This window comes from Daucus carota, chromosome 7, assembly GCF_001625215.2.
Source record: "Daucus carota subsp. sativus chromosome 7, DH1 v3.0, whole genome shotgun sequence".
NCBI classification, from domain to species: Eukaryota; Viridiplantae; Streptophyta; class Magnoliopsida; order Apiales; family Apiaceae; genus Daucus; species Daucus carota.
The window spans coordinates 35,811,865-35,829,663 of NC_030387.2; the positions used below are offsets into that span (position 1 = coordinate 35,811,865).

General features: G+C 33.3%; 2 protein-coding genes, 1 long non-coding RNA gene and 1 other non-coding gene across 4 annotated transcripts; 2 read left to right on the plus strand and 2 right to left on the minus strand.

Moving 5' to 3' along the window:
• Positions 1-5,107: 5,107 nt before the first annotated feature.
• LOC108195325 (transcription factor HEC2) lies at positions 5,108-6,346 on the minus strand. Its single transcript, XM_017362286.2, has one exon. The coding sequence runs from the start codon at positions 6,056-6,058 to the stop codon at positions 5,333-5,335; it is 726 nt and encodes a 241-aa protein (XP_017217775.1). The 5' UTR covers positions 6,059-6,346; the 3' UTR covers positions 5,108-5,332.
• A 2,894-nt stretch (positions 6,347-9,240) lies between these two features.
• On the minus strand, positions 9,241-9,970 carry LOC108195456 (uncharacterized). The gene is made up of 2 exons (XR_001801514.2): positions 9,600-9,970; positions 9,241-9,533 (listed from the first exon to the last, which is right to left on the minus strand). It is a non-coding gene; the product is annotated as an uncharacterized LOC108195456 (long non-coding RNA).
• Positions 9,971-10,963: 993 nt separating this feature from the next.
• TRNAR-UCU (transfer RNA arginine (anticodon UCU)) lies at positions 10,964-11,036 on the plus strand. The gene has a single exon. It is a non-coding gene; the product is annotated as a tRNA-Arg (tRNA).
• Positions 11,037-16,457: 5,421 nt separating this feature from the next.
• On the plus strand, positions 16,458-17,781 carry LOC108196806 (mitogen-activated protein kinase kinase kinase 20). The gene has a single exon (XM_017364243.2). It carries the CDS (start codon positions 16,569-16,571, stop codon positions 17,628-17,630), a length of 1,062 nt encoding a protein of 353 aa, XP_017219732.1. The 5' UTR covers positions 16,458-16,568; the 3' UTR covers positions 17,631-17,781.
• The last annotated feature ends 18 nt before the right edge of the window (positions 17,782-17,799 follow it).

The following is a 17,799-nucleotide window of genomic DNA, read 5'->3' on the forward strand; positions in this document are numbered from 1 at the left end:
GAAAGGAAGGAGTTTGTGTTTAAACTCAATCTAGATAACCACAAAATGAGTGGACTCATTTAGAATTATGTTGTTCATGTCATTTTTATATCAAATTCTAATCTGGAAATAAAGTTCCGTCTTTACATGCATATGTATTCTGATGGTTAACAAGTCCTTTGGACATAGGTATACTATAAAACAAATGGGCATGCTATAAGACAAAGACGACAAGATATTACCAAACTTTTTAATAAGCACATACTGAATAAAATATTGCTATTTAAAATTCGAAAGTATAATCTTCTTTGTTATCCATCCACAAAAAGTAAGGTTCTTGCCAATGAGGAGGAGTGTAACAATTTCAAGTAAAATGTCAAGGGAATTGCTTCGACAAACGAAGGCAAAGGACACCATCAATGAGTCTGAACTCAACTCAGACGAAATTCTTTTCGTCGACCTCTTTATCAAACCAAATTGTGGTGATACCTTGCCTGATTGTGAGCTGTTGGACATGGCGAAAGATTAGATCAATGGAGAACCACAAGAGGTGCTACTGGGATGGGAAGTGCACATAAGAGAAATGGAAAAATGAGAAATGTGATAAATTAGATGAAGATAGATAAGAAGTAACATTAGAGTTTGAACCTGAGATTTTCACTTCTTTGGTGAATGATCTCATTGTTAGTTTTTGAAGAAGTGGCTCAACCATACATTTTTTTTTCATAATCAAATAATATTGCCCGCTTGAAAAGTGTCTCTTCTTGTATATGGTGACTCTGGGTTATTTGCTTATATATATAACGATATATAGTTTTATGATGGTCCAACTTCAGGATAAACATTATTTACAAGTTAAAATCTATGTATTAGGTCGTGATTTTTTGATCATCTCATGTTCGTGTCAATCGTTCCGTCCATTCAGCGCATAAGCTAAAAAATATAGCTTCATCGTGTCAATACAACAATAACTCTACATGTTAAATAAAAAAAACTTTTAACACAGCGCCCGTGCCTTGCACGGGCTTCTACGCTAGTATTATATTATATTATATCATATTATATAATATAATTTTGATCTTGTATCAATAATTTATTTATTCTATTAGATAGATTATCATTCTTTATGAAATATAACATAAAAGTTAGGAATGGAGTCGAATCTCAACAAAACAAACGTGTACAAAATATTGTACACGATATATTTAAAATATAATATTATTTATATTTTAAATTAAAATATTTATTATTAATTTATTATACACCTGATATAGAGAAAATGCCAAAAATAACACTTTTTCAGGGATCAAAATGCCCAAAATGACATCTGCGAAAAAAGATACGCATTTTACCCACTCAAATACGCATCTCACATATACGTACTGTATGTACTTTTTTAAAAAAAATAATAAAGAACGTGTATATATACAATGCGCATGCACTGTGCATAATGGTGGCATACGCATTCTCCACAAGCGTGAATGTGCTGAGTCAGCAGCATATACGTATATGGAGAATTTGTTCACTACACACGCATATGGCAAATGCGTGTTTGAGTGGTCATTTGAGGCACTGTTCCTGCACATATTCATGACAACACTATTTTGTGAAACTTGGTTATAAAAGGCACTCAATCTTTTTTTTTTTTTTTCGAGAAAGCACTCAACCCTCGATATATACCTCAAATATTTATTTATTTCTAATATAAGTCCTTATTAACGCGTTGTTCTAGTAAATTATACTTTCATAATTTATCTTGATAATAACTCATCGACAAATTTGATTGTTTACCAATATAATTGAAGTCATTTTATCAATTTTTTGTTATTAATTGCTTAACCATATTATTTCATATTTTTAAAATATATTAATAATTTTATTTATTTATTGATATTTAAAATTAATAAATCTTAAGACATTTCCTCATAAAAATATGTAATATTTTTTAATATAATATATCTAACCAATTAGATATCTTTCGTTGTTTGAACTCGAGTTCATTAAAAACCGAGCCGCTTTTGAGTTGTTCACGAACAATACAAGTTCGGTCGAGGAGCCTAATTCTTGAAAATTAGAAATTTTTAACGATATTTAACCATATAGATGTTCGTATATACTTATTTTAACGATATTACAAAAATATCAACAAAAATAACAAATATATTTGTAGTGTAATTTTAAAAGTCAACAGACGACATTACTATTACTTCAAACAAGTCTGGTCCAGAATTGATATTCTAATTTTTTTAATTATTTCTTAAAGATCCAACCGTACGGATGTAAAAATTTATTTATTTGATTATGTTAAAACAATATCAAAAAATAATAAATATATTTGATATAAAATTTAATAATTAACTAATGAAACTACTACTACTTCAAAGAAATCTGGTCTCAATTTTTTTTTTATTTTTAAAAAAATATTCTTAGACAATCGAACGGTACATATGTAGGGATCTACTTATATTAATGATGTTACAAAGATATCAAAAATGACATGATCTTTATTTTTTACACATTAAAAGTTAAAAGTTCACACACACACATATATATATTCTATTTTAACGAGCCAAGCTCGAGTTTAACGAGTCGAACACTAATAATACTCTACTTGAATTTTTTAATGAAAATTTATTATTCGAACTCCATAACAAATCGAGTTGAGTTTGTTCGCGAACCACTCAACTTGTTTAGAGCCCTATTTGCTAGTCCATCTTTCTAAAATCTTCAAACTTTAAATAAGCGATAACTCAATATAATATTAAAATTCAAGTTCGAATTCTCTCGGTCTCATTTATTTAAGTCAAAAATAATTTATCATTTGTTATATAAGTGTAGGTTGATGATAATTATGAAGTACGGGAAACGCATCTATGTACTCGAGCTCACTACCTTAATCCTTATATATAAAATACGTAAACAAAAATCTATACCGATCAACTGACATATTTCCAATACCTTGATCCTTATAAATAAAATACATAAACACATAGTTCGGAAATTTGCAATTCTTATAAGAGAATACTTCTGTCCTAATCTCCCGATAATTTCCGCCAAAATCTAAAATCATAAAATTCTACTCTGCCACCTATCATCGTCAACCATCATTAATTCTAACAACCCTTCTAAACCGTGTTATATCATTGTATATTCCACATTATACATCAGAAGAGTCATGATATTTGGTATTTTTTCAAGTTAATCACTTTGAAACCAGCCTAGTAAGCCATAGGCGATGCACTGGCCAAAGACAAGTTATGTGTTATTGCGTTTGATTTTCCAAGTTCTTTATTTAGTGTACAACTAACGCTATTAATTGTATATATTTTTATTTCATCGTCTTGTCTTTTTCTCTCAATTTTGAAATAAAGTAATTTTAGACATTGTTAATGTCCAAAATTCTAATACATCCCACCTTGCATAAGGGAACAGATTGTTGTTGGAGATACATTCTGAATCTGATCTTCAAGCATCCAATTCTCCTAACTTCCAACCAATTTTGCTATCAAAATCGCACGTACCCCCACGTAGCAAGGTACTTGTCTTAATCATAGAGCTTCTCCATAATACCAATTAACAATAACATCAGTCCTCTTTCTCCATTCTTCTTAAATATAAATGCATCATTCTATACTTTATCCTCAAGGCTCAATGCATGAAGCATGCATTTCAATTGAATCCACACGACTGTATGATAACATTATATATTGATGTATATATAGTTTAATTACGATCTCCTCTTAGCATTATAATATTTTGCGAAAAAATGTAGACTTGAAGCCTTTTCCTAACATACTTGAATTATGCTGTCAAAAAAAAAAAAAACATACTTGAATTATAAAAAAGTTATGGACGGACTTAGCAATAACAAGCTATGGACTTAACATAACAGTTAGCCATATAAGATATATGATCAATTAAAAAAAATATTGAACAATGGAATATGTTATTGACACACGACCATCAGCTATTTCGCAGAAAGTAGAGAGATGCACTGAACTTTGTTTGAGTAGAGTGGAGCAGGAGTGCAAGGATTGTAATATACCTCTTATTTGATATTTAACTAGCTAAAATTTAAAATGTTAGTTTGGAAATTAATCCATGATTAAAAATGTATGATGTTTGGCTTAACTTATAAGTAAAAAAATAGACCTATTTTTCACCTTCAAAGCGTCATTGTCAGACACTACCTAGTTAATTTCACTCTGCATACTCTCAGATCGATCAGTTAATCGTATTTAAAGGAGTCCGATCTTAAAAAGTGATTAATATAATATACAATCAACTTTATTTTTTCTTAGTTTCCAGACAGTTAATCATATTCAGATGAGTTCGACAAGTGATTAATGCGATATACCATCAACATAATTTTTTCTTCAGAAAGGCGTTAAGTCCAAATTTTTGATTTGTACTACAGTATCGACCAGCGGAAAATTGACTATTTTAGGGTTTTGCCTACCAGTTGCTGGTGGGGGAAAAACGCCGGTAACACATCTTTAACAATTAATCGATAGTTCTTGATCAGAGATCAGATGCTTATTGGGATAGAGGATAGCTTGCTGTTGTTATTTCTAACCCTGTCGAGAGGAACTACAGGAACACACACGGGAGGAAGTAAACTAGGCATTAAGGTACCATAATCTGGGACACCGCATATAATACACACGGGGGACATGTATCTTTGCTTAACAAACACAGAACATTGTTGATACTTCCTCTGTTTTCAAATATTTGACGTTTGATTTTTTGGTACACAATTTTAAGAGTTTTGACTGCATATTTAGAATTATTATTTTTAACTTTTTTTTTGAATAAAAATATTAATTTTATACTTTAATTCACAAAAAGAAAATTTTAAAAATATTAATTCTAGCACTTAAAAGTGTGTGCACAAAAGTCAAACGTCAAATATTTGAAAACAGAGGAATTAATTCATGAGCAGATCTAGAAAGTCACATGAAATGGCTGACATTCAACTTGCTAGTCCAGAATCGGTCTACACATGTTCATTTAAAATTGTATTTTTACATTAAAGTGTGTCGCACTGAAAGTTTTTAACATGATATGTTACACAGTAATAATTCAACTGCAACATTACATGCAATCTAAAGAGTCTGACCACATCAAATGCCAAGTACTACTTGCATTTCTCATAAAGATAAACTTCAAATCCACAAATTTAACACAGGTTAAAGAAATCCATCAAAAATAAAAAGGGTAAATTTTTTTGCAACTCAAACTGTTGTCTAAGCACTCATAAAATTGCCGGAAATAACAAGATTTGGCTGTCATCTTTACAGGTAAGATATTGATATATTATTAGTACATGGAGCATATGTTATAAGTAAGCTTCTCAACTAAGCATCTGCATAGAGCCCACCATATGAGCTGCAGGCTGGCAAGGTCTGGCCAGAGCTGAATAATTCATATTCATCGCAGCTGCAGCCACGGTCCCAGGATATCCAGCATTGCCCATTGGCCTATAGCTAGTTGTTGCCGCGCGTTCCAATGATTGCACCTGCTTCTTGAGGAACTTCATGTAATGAACTGCTTCATCCAGCATGGATGCTGTATCCATTTTAGTACCTCCTGGAACAAGTCTCTGCAGAATCCTTATCTTTTCGCTGATTCGTTCCCTCCTCTGCCTTGCAGCAATGCTCTGTGGATCCTTGGATATTTTCACATTCCTTCTTTGTGGTGGCTTCACTGACTCAGGATCTATCTGAATGGGCTGCATGGCCGCCATCCGGAACATCATTTCCCTCATGGACTCCATGGAGTTTGTTTTCGCCATAACTGCTTCACTCGAATTAAAAGCCTGTGTTGGCATAGGACAGTTTTGTGGTAGAATTTGGGACATAATTGTTTCTTGGACAGGGGAGTTTATGAATGAGTTATGAAATAGCGTCGTAGGCGCGGATTCATTGCTGCTGGAACTTCCTCCAGAGAATTCCATTTCAGCATAATCATATATTTCCTGGAAATTACTCTGAGGGTATTGGCCTGGAAGCTTATCATGCTGCATTATCATTGTCATTATCTCCACTTGATCTTGTGCTGATGCTTTCCCAAAATCCATGTAAGCTAAATCAAGAAGTAATCGAAGAAAGAAACAAAATTACTTAAGAAACCAACAGTTTTGATCAAAATATGTTTGCTTGGGCAGTGGACTTATTAGCACTGTGATATGAATAGCAAGGCATGGGACTATGTCAGTGGAAGGGTATACGACTATATATAACAGATTGTGTTGAATATAAAACTATTATAATTTCTATTCAAGTGCTTGTATATTATTATATTAATTACATATCTATCTTTTTCTTCCTCTTTGGGCTTTCTTTTGAAATTGAAGCTCTTGAATAGTTGAATCTATCCACCGCCAATTACACGGGAAACATTTAATGGGTTAGTTATCACAAGATTGATTGTAGGGGATGTTTGGATCGTGAGTGAGAATGAGAATGGGTATTCCAAGGGAATGTTAATAAATGATTTACTTTTAGGCTGTGTTCACTTGGAGTGAATGGAATGGAGGGAGAATGAAATGAATTTTGTACTATAAAATGGTGTTGATCAAAGAAAATGTATATAGTTTTCATTCCTTCAATCATCCCAACCTTACTATTTTAACTATAATTCTAACCCACATGTTTTGGAAGGAATGTTCATTCCATTTCAACATCATGTTTCTTCACAACTTTCTTACCAAAAAATTAACTACATTCATATTTTGTCACCATTATCTCATACTTTCTTCTTTCTCCTTAAAACTTCTATATAATTTTTCATTCTATTCTCTCCTCATTCCATTCCGTGAAGTGAACACAGCCTTAGAGTGGAATTGAAATTCTCATTCATATCACAAAATTGCTAATCCAAACACCAACATATGAGTTTGAGATTCTGATTGCCGTTAACAAAGCTCATTAACCATGAATCAAACACTTTCATAGTGACGATCACAAATAACAGTATTGGTTAACTCGAGGCAATCTTTGGTGAACTTCAAAAAAGAAAGATTTTTTTTTCAAATTTAAGTTTTTAAGTAAAAAATCAGTGGGAAAAACGTTTAATGCCTCAACCAACTTGGATAACTAGAGATAAATTTACTAAGCATATGATCTTTTTATCCTTAATTTCATTCAAAGTCATTGAGCGGCCGAATGGTCCACCTAGTTCAATAATAGTGGATCAATCACCCTTGGAGCAATTCAAGATCTACAATAGAAAGGGTTAAAAGTCAGCTAAGTGCACAAGAACAAATCAAAGGTGGTGAACCAGGAGAGGACCTACAGAGATTGAATCAAGGGCTGAGATGAAACAGATAGGGATAGCGTAACGGTGCATGAACCAGTGTTATGCTCATCTATGTTATGAGTAAAAAGTGTCCAAGCTTTGGCTTCAAAATTGACCTGCTTTAGAGCTTTAAAACACCAAGTAAACCCCACATTCACATGACATGCGTCAGAAGAGCAACCACCCAATTCAGAAACTGGGACAACCCTTTTAACCTACATTTTTTTAATACTAACCCCTGATCCCACAGGCACAATTCTCAAGGCAGATGGGGAAGAAGTTTAGATAGCCTTGCTGCTGCCTAGTAATTACACCATATAAGTCCAACTCTAACGAATGTTGCAGCATATTTTATTTTCACAAGGAGTATCACAATTTTTATGCAAATATATGTAGATTCGACAGGTTTTACCTTTTTATCAATTTTTGAACAAAGAATTCAGAATTTCCAATTTAACAATCTTAGATTATTTTCCGTAAATTACAACAATCACCTGTCAGCACCACGAACATACTCTATGCTGACCCCTGCAGCCAGCTACTGCACTGGTTAATTTTGATTATGTGGTAACTAAATGATCTGCAAGTATGTAATGAATAGTAACTTAGAACGAAAGCGAAAGGACAATCATCTGATTAGGTTCGTTGTGAAACAAAAACATAAACATCATATCATGAGGTACTAGAATTATAAGATATATCTAATCAAATAATGTGTTTTTAGTCACATCTCTGTGTGTGTCTGGTTGATGCAAACAAACATAGTTGATATACTATGTGTTAATCACATGAATCACTATGAATGCTGGCATGCAATCTGGCCTAGATCAACATTAAAACTAATAAACACTTAGTTAGAAAAAGATCCAGAGTGCCACCAATAATTCATACAACAATGATAAACAATGCTATCAAGATTACACACACCAAAAAATCATGTTTTCTTATAGGGTTTGTTTCAAAAAAGAACATCCAGAATTCAGACAATTATTATTGGTGTGGGTGTTTATTCCATTTACTCCAGCCATTAGTGGGAGCACCAGCTGTGTGTTTTCTTTACCTAGAATTCAAATCCATCATCCACCATAATGGAACCCAGCCAAGAAGACTCACACACTCTACACACATGCTCAAATCAATAAATCTATTTCGACTCAGACATAATCAAACAGTAATATTTTTAAAGATCTCATCGACATATTAAGGAGAGAAAAGGAATATACATAATTGCATAAATGAAGTTAAGTTTGTGTAGAATTTTCTAGGAGCAGCAGGATTCCATGCAGCTGATATTTACAGGACTTAAAAAGTGGTCCTCGTTCTTCATGAACACTTTTTTTCAGCTGTTATATTCCTTTTACCTCATACTTAGGATCTTGTTCTTCTTCCCAAAAATGCACAAACATATAGCAACGCTGGAATTTCATCTGCAACCTGCAAGCTGTCTGGTACCAACTGGTTTTTCATTTTTTTTGGAAACTATATATCCAGAATCTCTTTATTTCACTGCACAGACATTTAAAGCATACACTACAAGAAAAATGGTTAAAAGCAACCGTCAAAATATGGTTGCTTTTAGATAAAAGCAACCGAACTGAGTTGCTTTTGACTAAAAGCAACCGACAACTGTTGGTAGCTTATAAAGGGGTTGCTTTTCTCATTTCCGGTTGCTTTTATATAAAAGCAACCATCTTGTTAGTAGCTTTTGTTAAATTTTGGATTTGTTCACACTATCTCAATTTTTTGGCGAAATTTTGAATTTCCCGCCGAAAGCAAAGAAATTCTGCCAAAATTGGTGGCATTTAATAAGCTACCATAGTTACTTCCGGTTGCTTTTATATGGTAATTTCATAAAAAAAAATCCTGCTTATTTTTTGACTACCCCAATCAAAAGCCATTAACTTGTACATGTATATACCCAACAACATCACATTAAGAGGAATGGTATTAATAAAATTAATATAATAAATATGCCAAAGCTGCATATATATAAATATAAGATTTTACACAGCATGTCCACAGGCCTATCCATCATCTCCTGTTTGATTTCAATCAAACAGTATGTATACCAAAAGATTACATAACCATCCGACAAACTCTAACTAATACTTACTATATAGTTAAACTACTGATTATGGATACAGAGGATAATGAATCAATGTCCTATCCTCATCCTCCCTGCCGGGCTCCCCATTTAACAAAAAATCAGTCTGCACCGGAACTTCTGGAACATATGGAACTTCCTGAATATTTTCCTACACAAATAGAAGTAGTCAAGAAACTATTTTCCGAGTCTTCTCCTAACACATAAATCAGATTACCTGATGTGCATGTATGTAAACCCTTTTTTTCGGGAATTGTTAAATCCAGAGCTAAAATTTAACTTCCAGAGCAATATATCAGCTAAATACTATATTAACCTTGACATTGACTTTTAAAGTAATCTTAACTTCCGAAGCAACAGAGCAACATCAACAACTTTACATGGTTAAAAGGTTTAGGGTGGAGAAGAGATTAAATATGCGGGGGAAGAGGAAGGAGAAATAGTGGATAAGAAGGGATGCTACGGGATGAGAAGAGATAAGGTTTAGGGTTTAAAATCTCCAAATAAAAGCAACTGACCAGTTTTGGTTGCTTTTATAAAAGCAACCGGTTTCGGTTGCTTTTATAAAAGCAACCGGTTTCGGCGGCCTTTATAAAAGCAACCGGTTTCGGCGGCCTTTATAAAAGCAACCGATGGCGGTTGCTATTATTTACAGAATTTTTGGGAGCCCTGCGCGGGAATTTTCCCGCCGACGCATACACAACTTAAAAGCAACCACAAGAAACCACCGGTTGCTTTTATAATTAAAAGCAACCACTTAAAAGCGACCGTATATAAAAGCAACTAAACAAAAGCAACCGACTGTAAAAGCAACCGATCCTGGTTTCTTTTATGCTTTAATCTCTTTAAATTTGAATTGACTCTAAAAGCAACCACATTCAGTTGCATTTATAGTTGGTGGCTTTTGATTGGTAGCTTTTGACCATTTTTCTTGTAGTGATACTTACAACTTAAAAGAAAGTGTTTGGAGTTTGGTAGACAGTTAATATGAATGTAATTTACTCCCGTCCCACAATACATGCTTTTTTTTGAAAAAATTATGCATATTAAGGACACATTAATGAGATAAAAATTTCTCACTTCTACCCCTAATAATAAATGCATGAATGTAGACTATTATTCAATCTTTATTAATTGTTATACAACTTTCAAGAAGGGTACTTTTGAAATAATGTCAATTTTTTTGTATTGGAAATCAAAAGTGGACAAGTATTATCGGACAAAAATTTCTTCCAAAAGAGACATGTATCGTGGGACGGATGGAGTAGTATCTGAATCTTTAAAAGTTATTCTCAATTTTTATTTCACAGATCTTAGTTGTGAATGTAGTGACACTAACAATATTGAAATGTCTATGTACATAAATCACTCCAGTTATAAGAACAAAATTTGGAGATAAATATTTATCGGGGACCCCTCTTTTCTTATTATTCTCATTTCTCCCGCATTTAACTTTCTTTAAAAAAAATACTTATTATTTGCAGTAGTCGAAACAATTCGAATGTTATGATCTACCAATATCATAACTTACCGCCATATTTTACCGACTTACAATAATTTAACTTTCTTGCAAAACAACCAGCGCCCATGGCCTAATGGATAAGGCGTCTGACTTCTAATCAGGCGATTGTGGGTTCGAGTCCCACTGGGCGTGCTTATATTTTTTACATAGCTATTCGTTTTTCGTTTTTCATAATCAAGCACATGTATATCTGGACCAGGCCCAAGTTAAACTCTTACGCCATTGTAGCCATTTCTTGCCGAATACTGCTGCTGGGCCTTTAAACTTAAACTACTGAAGTGTGGTATATCTTTCATTTCTCAACTTATTCTCATCTGAAACTTTAGGCCCATTTAGGTTAATAGTTTCTTGCCATTAAAATTACGAGGAGTGAAGTGGCTTTATTCAATTTTTGATGCCCGGAATTCAAATTTAGAATATGGTTATATGTTGTTTTAATTTATAAAAGATTGGCTAGGAGTCACTTTAAAAAAAGGTTTAATTTTCCAAAAAAGTGTCATTTTTCTGCAATATAAAAACAGTGTACCACCTAAATATAAATCTAAAATTCTAACCACTAAAATATAATAACGGATAAAGTTCTAACAACACTTTGCACTTTACTCCTAATATTATAGCAATAACTTGTCATGTGCGTATTTCTATACAAAAATATAAGACAAATCTACAAAAAAAATTATAATTTTTTCAGGAACTGAGTTAAACATGTATTGAATTTCGATAGAGTACAGAAATAGGTTGGAGAATTGAGTAAGTTTAATCAGCTAACTAACCCTCTTATTATACCTCTCCTCTAAACAAGTCCTTTTCTTCCCGAACAAATGACAAAAAATATATAGAAAACGTGCTTATACAATGGACACATAAAATGAACAAAACTTAAAATGAAATGGCATGTTTAACGTGAACCTGTTATACATATATAGAAAGGAAAATAAAGGCAAAATGACATGAAGGGAGGGGCCGGAAATTAAAGTGCAAACGCGGTCTTAAAATATGTAAGGTGGCAAAAATAAGCAAAATATTTATTTACAATTAGTCAAATATTTCATGGTCAATGTGTAGCATATATCACATCTACATGTGCTTCTCACACAACACCACGTGAACTGGGTACATCCCCTGCAGGGCTGTAGCCTCGGCCCCCTCCTGAACCGTCCTCACCGGTTTCTTTCTCGTTCAGTCGTTCATGTGTTGGGCGGTTCCTCTCAGATTTTCTTTTCTTTTTCCTAGATTTGATATCCATTTGCAAAGAATGGTATCTACTGTATTAGAATATAGCATTAATTATGAGCACGAAGATAAAGTTATGTCTTATAAGATGAGCATCTGTGATTCATTCTCGATCTAAAAATAGGTTTTTAAATAGGAAAAAATGTTAGAAATAATATGATTATGCTAGACCTTCTTCCAGCACCTCAAGATTCTGAGAGAATTGATTATTTAACATATTTGAAGTACATATTTTTTATTTTATAAAGCAATGGATCAGGTTAGAATTATGAAATCAGAGTCTTTCTCATGGTTGATACTTGAGATTCTCATGATTGAATCTTTATTGTTGTTATTATTTGAAATGTCCTTTGTTGCAAAACTTTAACAATAGCAATAACATGCAGATTGCAGTTAGAATGTGAGAAGGGAACAAAAACATGTTGAGCCGAGTAGAGGCTTCTATTGCATTATTTATGTGTACATGCCAATTAAATTGAATAAGAGAGTGGAAGTTTCCATTTCCTCACATGCAAATATGCACTATTCTCTTTTGATTGGGCTACTCATTTAGATATATATGATACACGTATATTAAAATTGATGCATGAAATCTTTGCATTGACCAAGTATACATGTAAAATAAGGTGAAGTGGAAAACGAGACCCTGATCAAATAGTCACCAACTTATCATTGTTTTATGTGTCCACTTGAGAAAGCAAAAAGCTGAAACTTGTTAGAATATAAGATCCTGGAAAGGGTCATTCTCTAACATCTCGAGGTTTTAGAGTAACTGGTTCCTTAACATGGTATCAGAGCCAGGCTGGCAGAGGACTCAGGTTCGATCCCTGCCACCCCTAATATTCTCACAATTTATAGTGGCACGAATGGCAAATTAATGCTCCAAAGATGAGCGTCCGTGATCCACTCTTCGACCCATAAATGGGCTCTCAAGTAACATAAATGGTGTACTCTTTGACCCATAACTCAAGTGAGGGGGAATGTTAGAATATAAACTGGTTCCTGGACAAAACTAAGTAATTTTAAGAATAAAATTCTTGAATTTTAAAATCCAACTGATGTGGGAGTCTTTAGTATCCCTATTTAGTTCGTCACTCTACACGTATGCATGAGTATGTTTGGTCGAACTTTCCCAAAAAACAAGGATTCATTTGACATATTTATATAATAATTTACAATATTATATATTTAATAAATTTTTAATATTTTATATAAGTCACTTATTTTCAGGAAAAAAATAAATTTACATAGATTTTCAAAAAAAAATTGATATATCTTTAAAAATAAGACAAGTCAAATAAAATAATAATATTCATGATTAACTAGTAACAACAATGCATATAAATATCTATATTTCTATAAAAAAAAATTGTCAAGAAAAACGTTTGAGATAAGAGGTGATACTGTGATAGGATGCCACTAATGATAAAGGAAGGTATATGTTGCATGCCAACGTCATGTTTTGATTGAATAGGTGAAACAAAGATGTTCAGTGTGTCTCTTTGGCAAAGTTCTCATCCTAGGGGTGTTGAGATTCCATCTCTCAAATGTTTCTTTTCTTCGAAGAATCAAAGTTTGAGGTTTCTTATATTTCACACCACTCCATGTCACGTTTCTTTTACAATGCTTTCCTTCAAATTGTGGATCATGTTTTCTGCTTATAATGTCTACTTTTTCTCTTTATTTTATCAAAGATTAAATATTGTTGGTAACAAGGAAAAAGAAATTAACTTGAGCTACACTACACTTCTTGAGGAATGAGGATATACTTGGTAAAAGAAAGAAATGTCATGCTAACACCGTTCACATTGGTCTGTTTTTATTCTCTTTATGATCATCTAATATTCTTGTGATCACTGAGTTTAATGTATATGGTTACTCATAACCTATAGACTTGCACCGTTTTTTTTGTTGCATCAACACGCAATTCGTTACTTGTAAAAGATGTGTCAAAGGCTAAATACTAAAAATATTCTTCTAAAATTGCAGGCAAATCACAGACTCTCAGGATAGTGGTCGGTGGTAAATGCAAGGAGACCTGTCACTGTATCTGTAAAAAGAATTGTCGAGATAATAAATGTATGTTACATTAAAAGAATTTGTGTAACATGTATACTGTGTTTTTGTATTATTAATAAATGTATGTTACATTAAAAGAATTTGTGTAACATGTATACTGTGTTTTTGTATTATTTTTTTATGGTCCTGTATGCATTATTAACATTGTATCAATAGTTTGATAAAAAAACATTGGAGGCGTTTGGGTTAACTTAGAAGAAGTGACTTCTTGCTTATAGTAAAGAAGTGGAGTAGAAGTGAGAAGAAAATAAGTTAATAAATTGTTTGAAAAGAAGCTGAAGCTGTGAGACAGAAGTTAGCATTCTCAGTTTCTTAAAAGTGCTTCTACTTCTTTACACAAACAGGTCAAGAAAAGTAGAAGCAGAAGCATCATTTACTTCTAGTAAACAAACACCACCATTGTATGAGTAGTTTGAGTAGGGCTGTTCACGAACCGAGTTTTGACCGAACCGAGCCGAGCTTTAATTTTTTCTCTGACGAGCCGAGCCGAGCCGAGCTTTTTAATCGAACAATAATTGTGTTCAAGCTCGGCTCGTTAACTAACGAGCCGAACACGAGCTTGTTCGCGAACAAATACGAGCCGAGCCGAGTCGAGTCGAGTCGAGCCGAGCCAGAAAAAAAATAAGGACTAGTTGACTCTTAAAATAGCTAACCTAATAATTTCAATTTTTTTTGAAACTTTGTTTATATCACTAAAATGTATATTTGTTAACATCCATACGGTTGGATCGGTAAAGAATATTTTTTAAAATATTGAAACACTAAATTAGGATTAAACACTAGTTAGCGGTACTAGTCAAATTTCTACTTGCCTGTTAAAAACCAAATAAAATTATTATTTCCTAAAATTTTGTTTACATCACTAAAATCTATATATATATATATATATATATATATATATATATATATATATATTATGTTGAATTCTGAGTCTAATAACATATATAAATTATAAAAAAACCCCAAAAATATTACATTTTTTCGAGTTTTAACGAGCCGAACGAGCTCGAGCCGAGCATACTAAAAGCTCGGCTCGAGCTCGTTTTCTTAACGAACAAATTTTGGTGTTCGAGCTCGAGCTCGTTAACTTAACGAGCCGAGCCGAACGAGCTCTTAACGAGCCGAGCTCGAGCTTGTTCGCGAACAGCTCGGTTCGTTAAACAGCCCTGTTTGAGCAAGTCCACTCTGTTTGGGGGCAGTTAAAAGTGTCTCAAGAGTTGTGTGGAATGTTTCAGTTTAAATTTGCATTTAGCTCATAATATTTAGGTGTATTTAAGATATTATTCTATTCCATAAAAATCTTATACTCCCTCTGTTTGGATATATTAGTCTTTTGACTTTTTTGCACGTATATTTAAGAGTTTCGACCGCACATCCAAAATTATTATTTTTAAAATTTTCTTTTTGTGAATAAAAATATTAGTGATATATTTTTTTTCACAAAAGAAAAAAATTTAAAAATAATAATTTTTAGAGTGCGGTCAAAGCTTTTAAAAATACGTGCAAAAAAGTCAAACGACTATTATATCCAAACAGAGGGAGTATTAACAAAACTGAGTCCTCCTAGCTCATGTTATATGTGTTTTGTGTATCTATAATTTATATTGATATATATATATTTTATTTTATTCAAAATTTATCATCATAAATGCATTTTAAACAAATTGTAAAACAAATATATACAGTGTGAAGAAAACTATCAATCTAATTTAGGAAAATGCGAGATAGCCCAGAATATATGATTGATTTCACACACAGTAATATATGTTTGTGAAAGAATTTGGGATAGAATTTAGGATATGCAACATTATTTTTTATTTTAAGCGAATAAATACTTTACTCTTGTGAAATTGGCATAATTAGAAGTTCAAATATAATCAAGTATTACAAATGCATTTATATGTATTCTAAACTAAAATATTATTTTTTGTAAATATTGTTAATTACAAACACTTTGGAACTTTATTTTTTTGTCAGGGCAAAGACCTGCTTTAATATTAAGATTCTATCACCTTTAAAATCATGTTCCATAAGTGATATATTTTTTAGTACGCAGGAAAGAAACGGTGGAATCAAAATGTTCACATTTTATTTCGTTCACACTTCTTGATTTATCCCGTTCATTCTTATTTCTAGGAATTGAATCATGGTTTTAGTATGCGACCTAAAAAAAACATTAAAGTATTGTTAGCTAAAAGTTGTCTCTACGACTCTAGCCTCTGTATTTATAGAAGTCTCCTTCACAAGTAAGTAACAGGACACTCTGTTTTCGTTCATCAACATACTCCTTAAACCCTAAACAAAAGCAAGCCAAACAACTCGTTCAGGCCAAGGATCATCTTCGGATCACACATGAACTGGGCACGCGGTGAGAGAATCGGGCATGGGAGCTTCGGCCAGGTGAATTTAGCTGTGTCGACGAGCCATGAATTTGCTTCTTTGATGGCGGTGAAATCATGCAGCCTTTTGCACTCTGCTACACTTGTGAACGAGAAGTTGATTTTGGAGGAGTTGAGTGAATGCCCGGAAATTATTCATTGTTTTGGCGACAATGTGAGTCAAGAAAATGGTGTTAAATTGTACAATGTATTGTTGGAGTACGCTTCTGGTGGTTCTTTAGCCAACAAGATCAAGAATTCTGTATTTTCGGAATGTGAAGTTCAGAGATATTCGAGAGATATATTGAAAGGGCTTTATTATGTTCACAAGAATGGCTATGTTCATTGTGATATGAAGCTTCAGAATGTTCTTTTAGTTGAGGTTGGTGGAAATTATGTGGCCAAAATTGCGGATTTTGGATTGGCGAAAAGAGGTGGAAATTTGGAGGCTAAGTGTGAGTTGCGAGGTACGCTTATGTACATGTCACCTGAAATGGTGGCTGGAGGTGAACAAGAATCCGCGGCGGATATTTGGGCACTCGGGTGTTTGGTATTGGAGATGATCACAGGAACTCTGGCGTGGAAATGCCGGAGAAAGTCGGATTTTGGGGGACTAATGATGAGAATTGGGGTGGGTGATGAGGTTCCTGAGATTCCTAAGAAGTTATCAAAGCAAGGGAAAGATTTCTTGGGTAAATGTTTTCTGAAAAATCCGAGAGAGAGATGGACGGCTGAGATGCTTTTAAATCATCCGTTCATTGCTGGTTACAATGAGGCGATGGATGTTTCTTGTGCTTCTCCAACAAGTGCTCTAAATTTTCCACATTGCACCTCTTCACAAACATCCTTGTCGCCGCAAAAATTTGTACCGGAATTCATTTCACGGGATGAATTTGACTGGAATTTGCGTTCAAGTTCTGCCATTTTGCCGGAGAATAGGATATATCAGTTGGCGAGTGATCATCAGCGGTTTGATTGGTCTGATTCAGAGAGTTGGGTCCCTGTTAGAGGAGCATACGAGTCAAACTGTTCGTGACCATTTCCCGGTTTCATCTTAGCTACTCGCTCGTCGCAGTTCTTGATTTTTGTAGTATCAAATGTAAATACAGTAAATTTTGATTGTGTCCTGACTTCATTGATGAGGTTTGTAATTGTTGAGCCAGTTAATCAGGATTAACATAATTCAATTTTGCGAGTCTCATGTC

Bases quoted from the DNA above. Each gene is read 5' to 3' on its own strand.
- LOC108195325 (XM_017362286.2), bottom strand. From the start codon at position 6,058: ATGGATTTTGGGAAAGCATCAGCACAAGATCAAGTGGAGATAATGACA.
- LOC108196806 (XM_017364243.2), top strand. From the start codon at position 16,569: ATGAACTGGGCACGCGGTGAGAGAATCGGGCATGGGAGCTTCGGCCAG.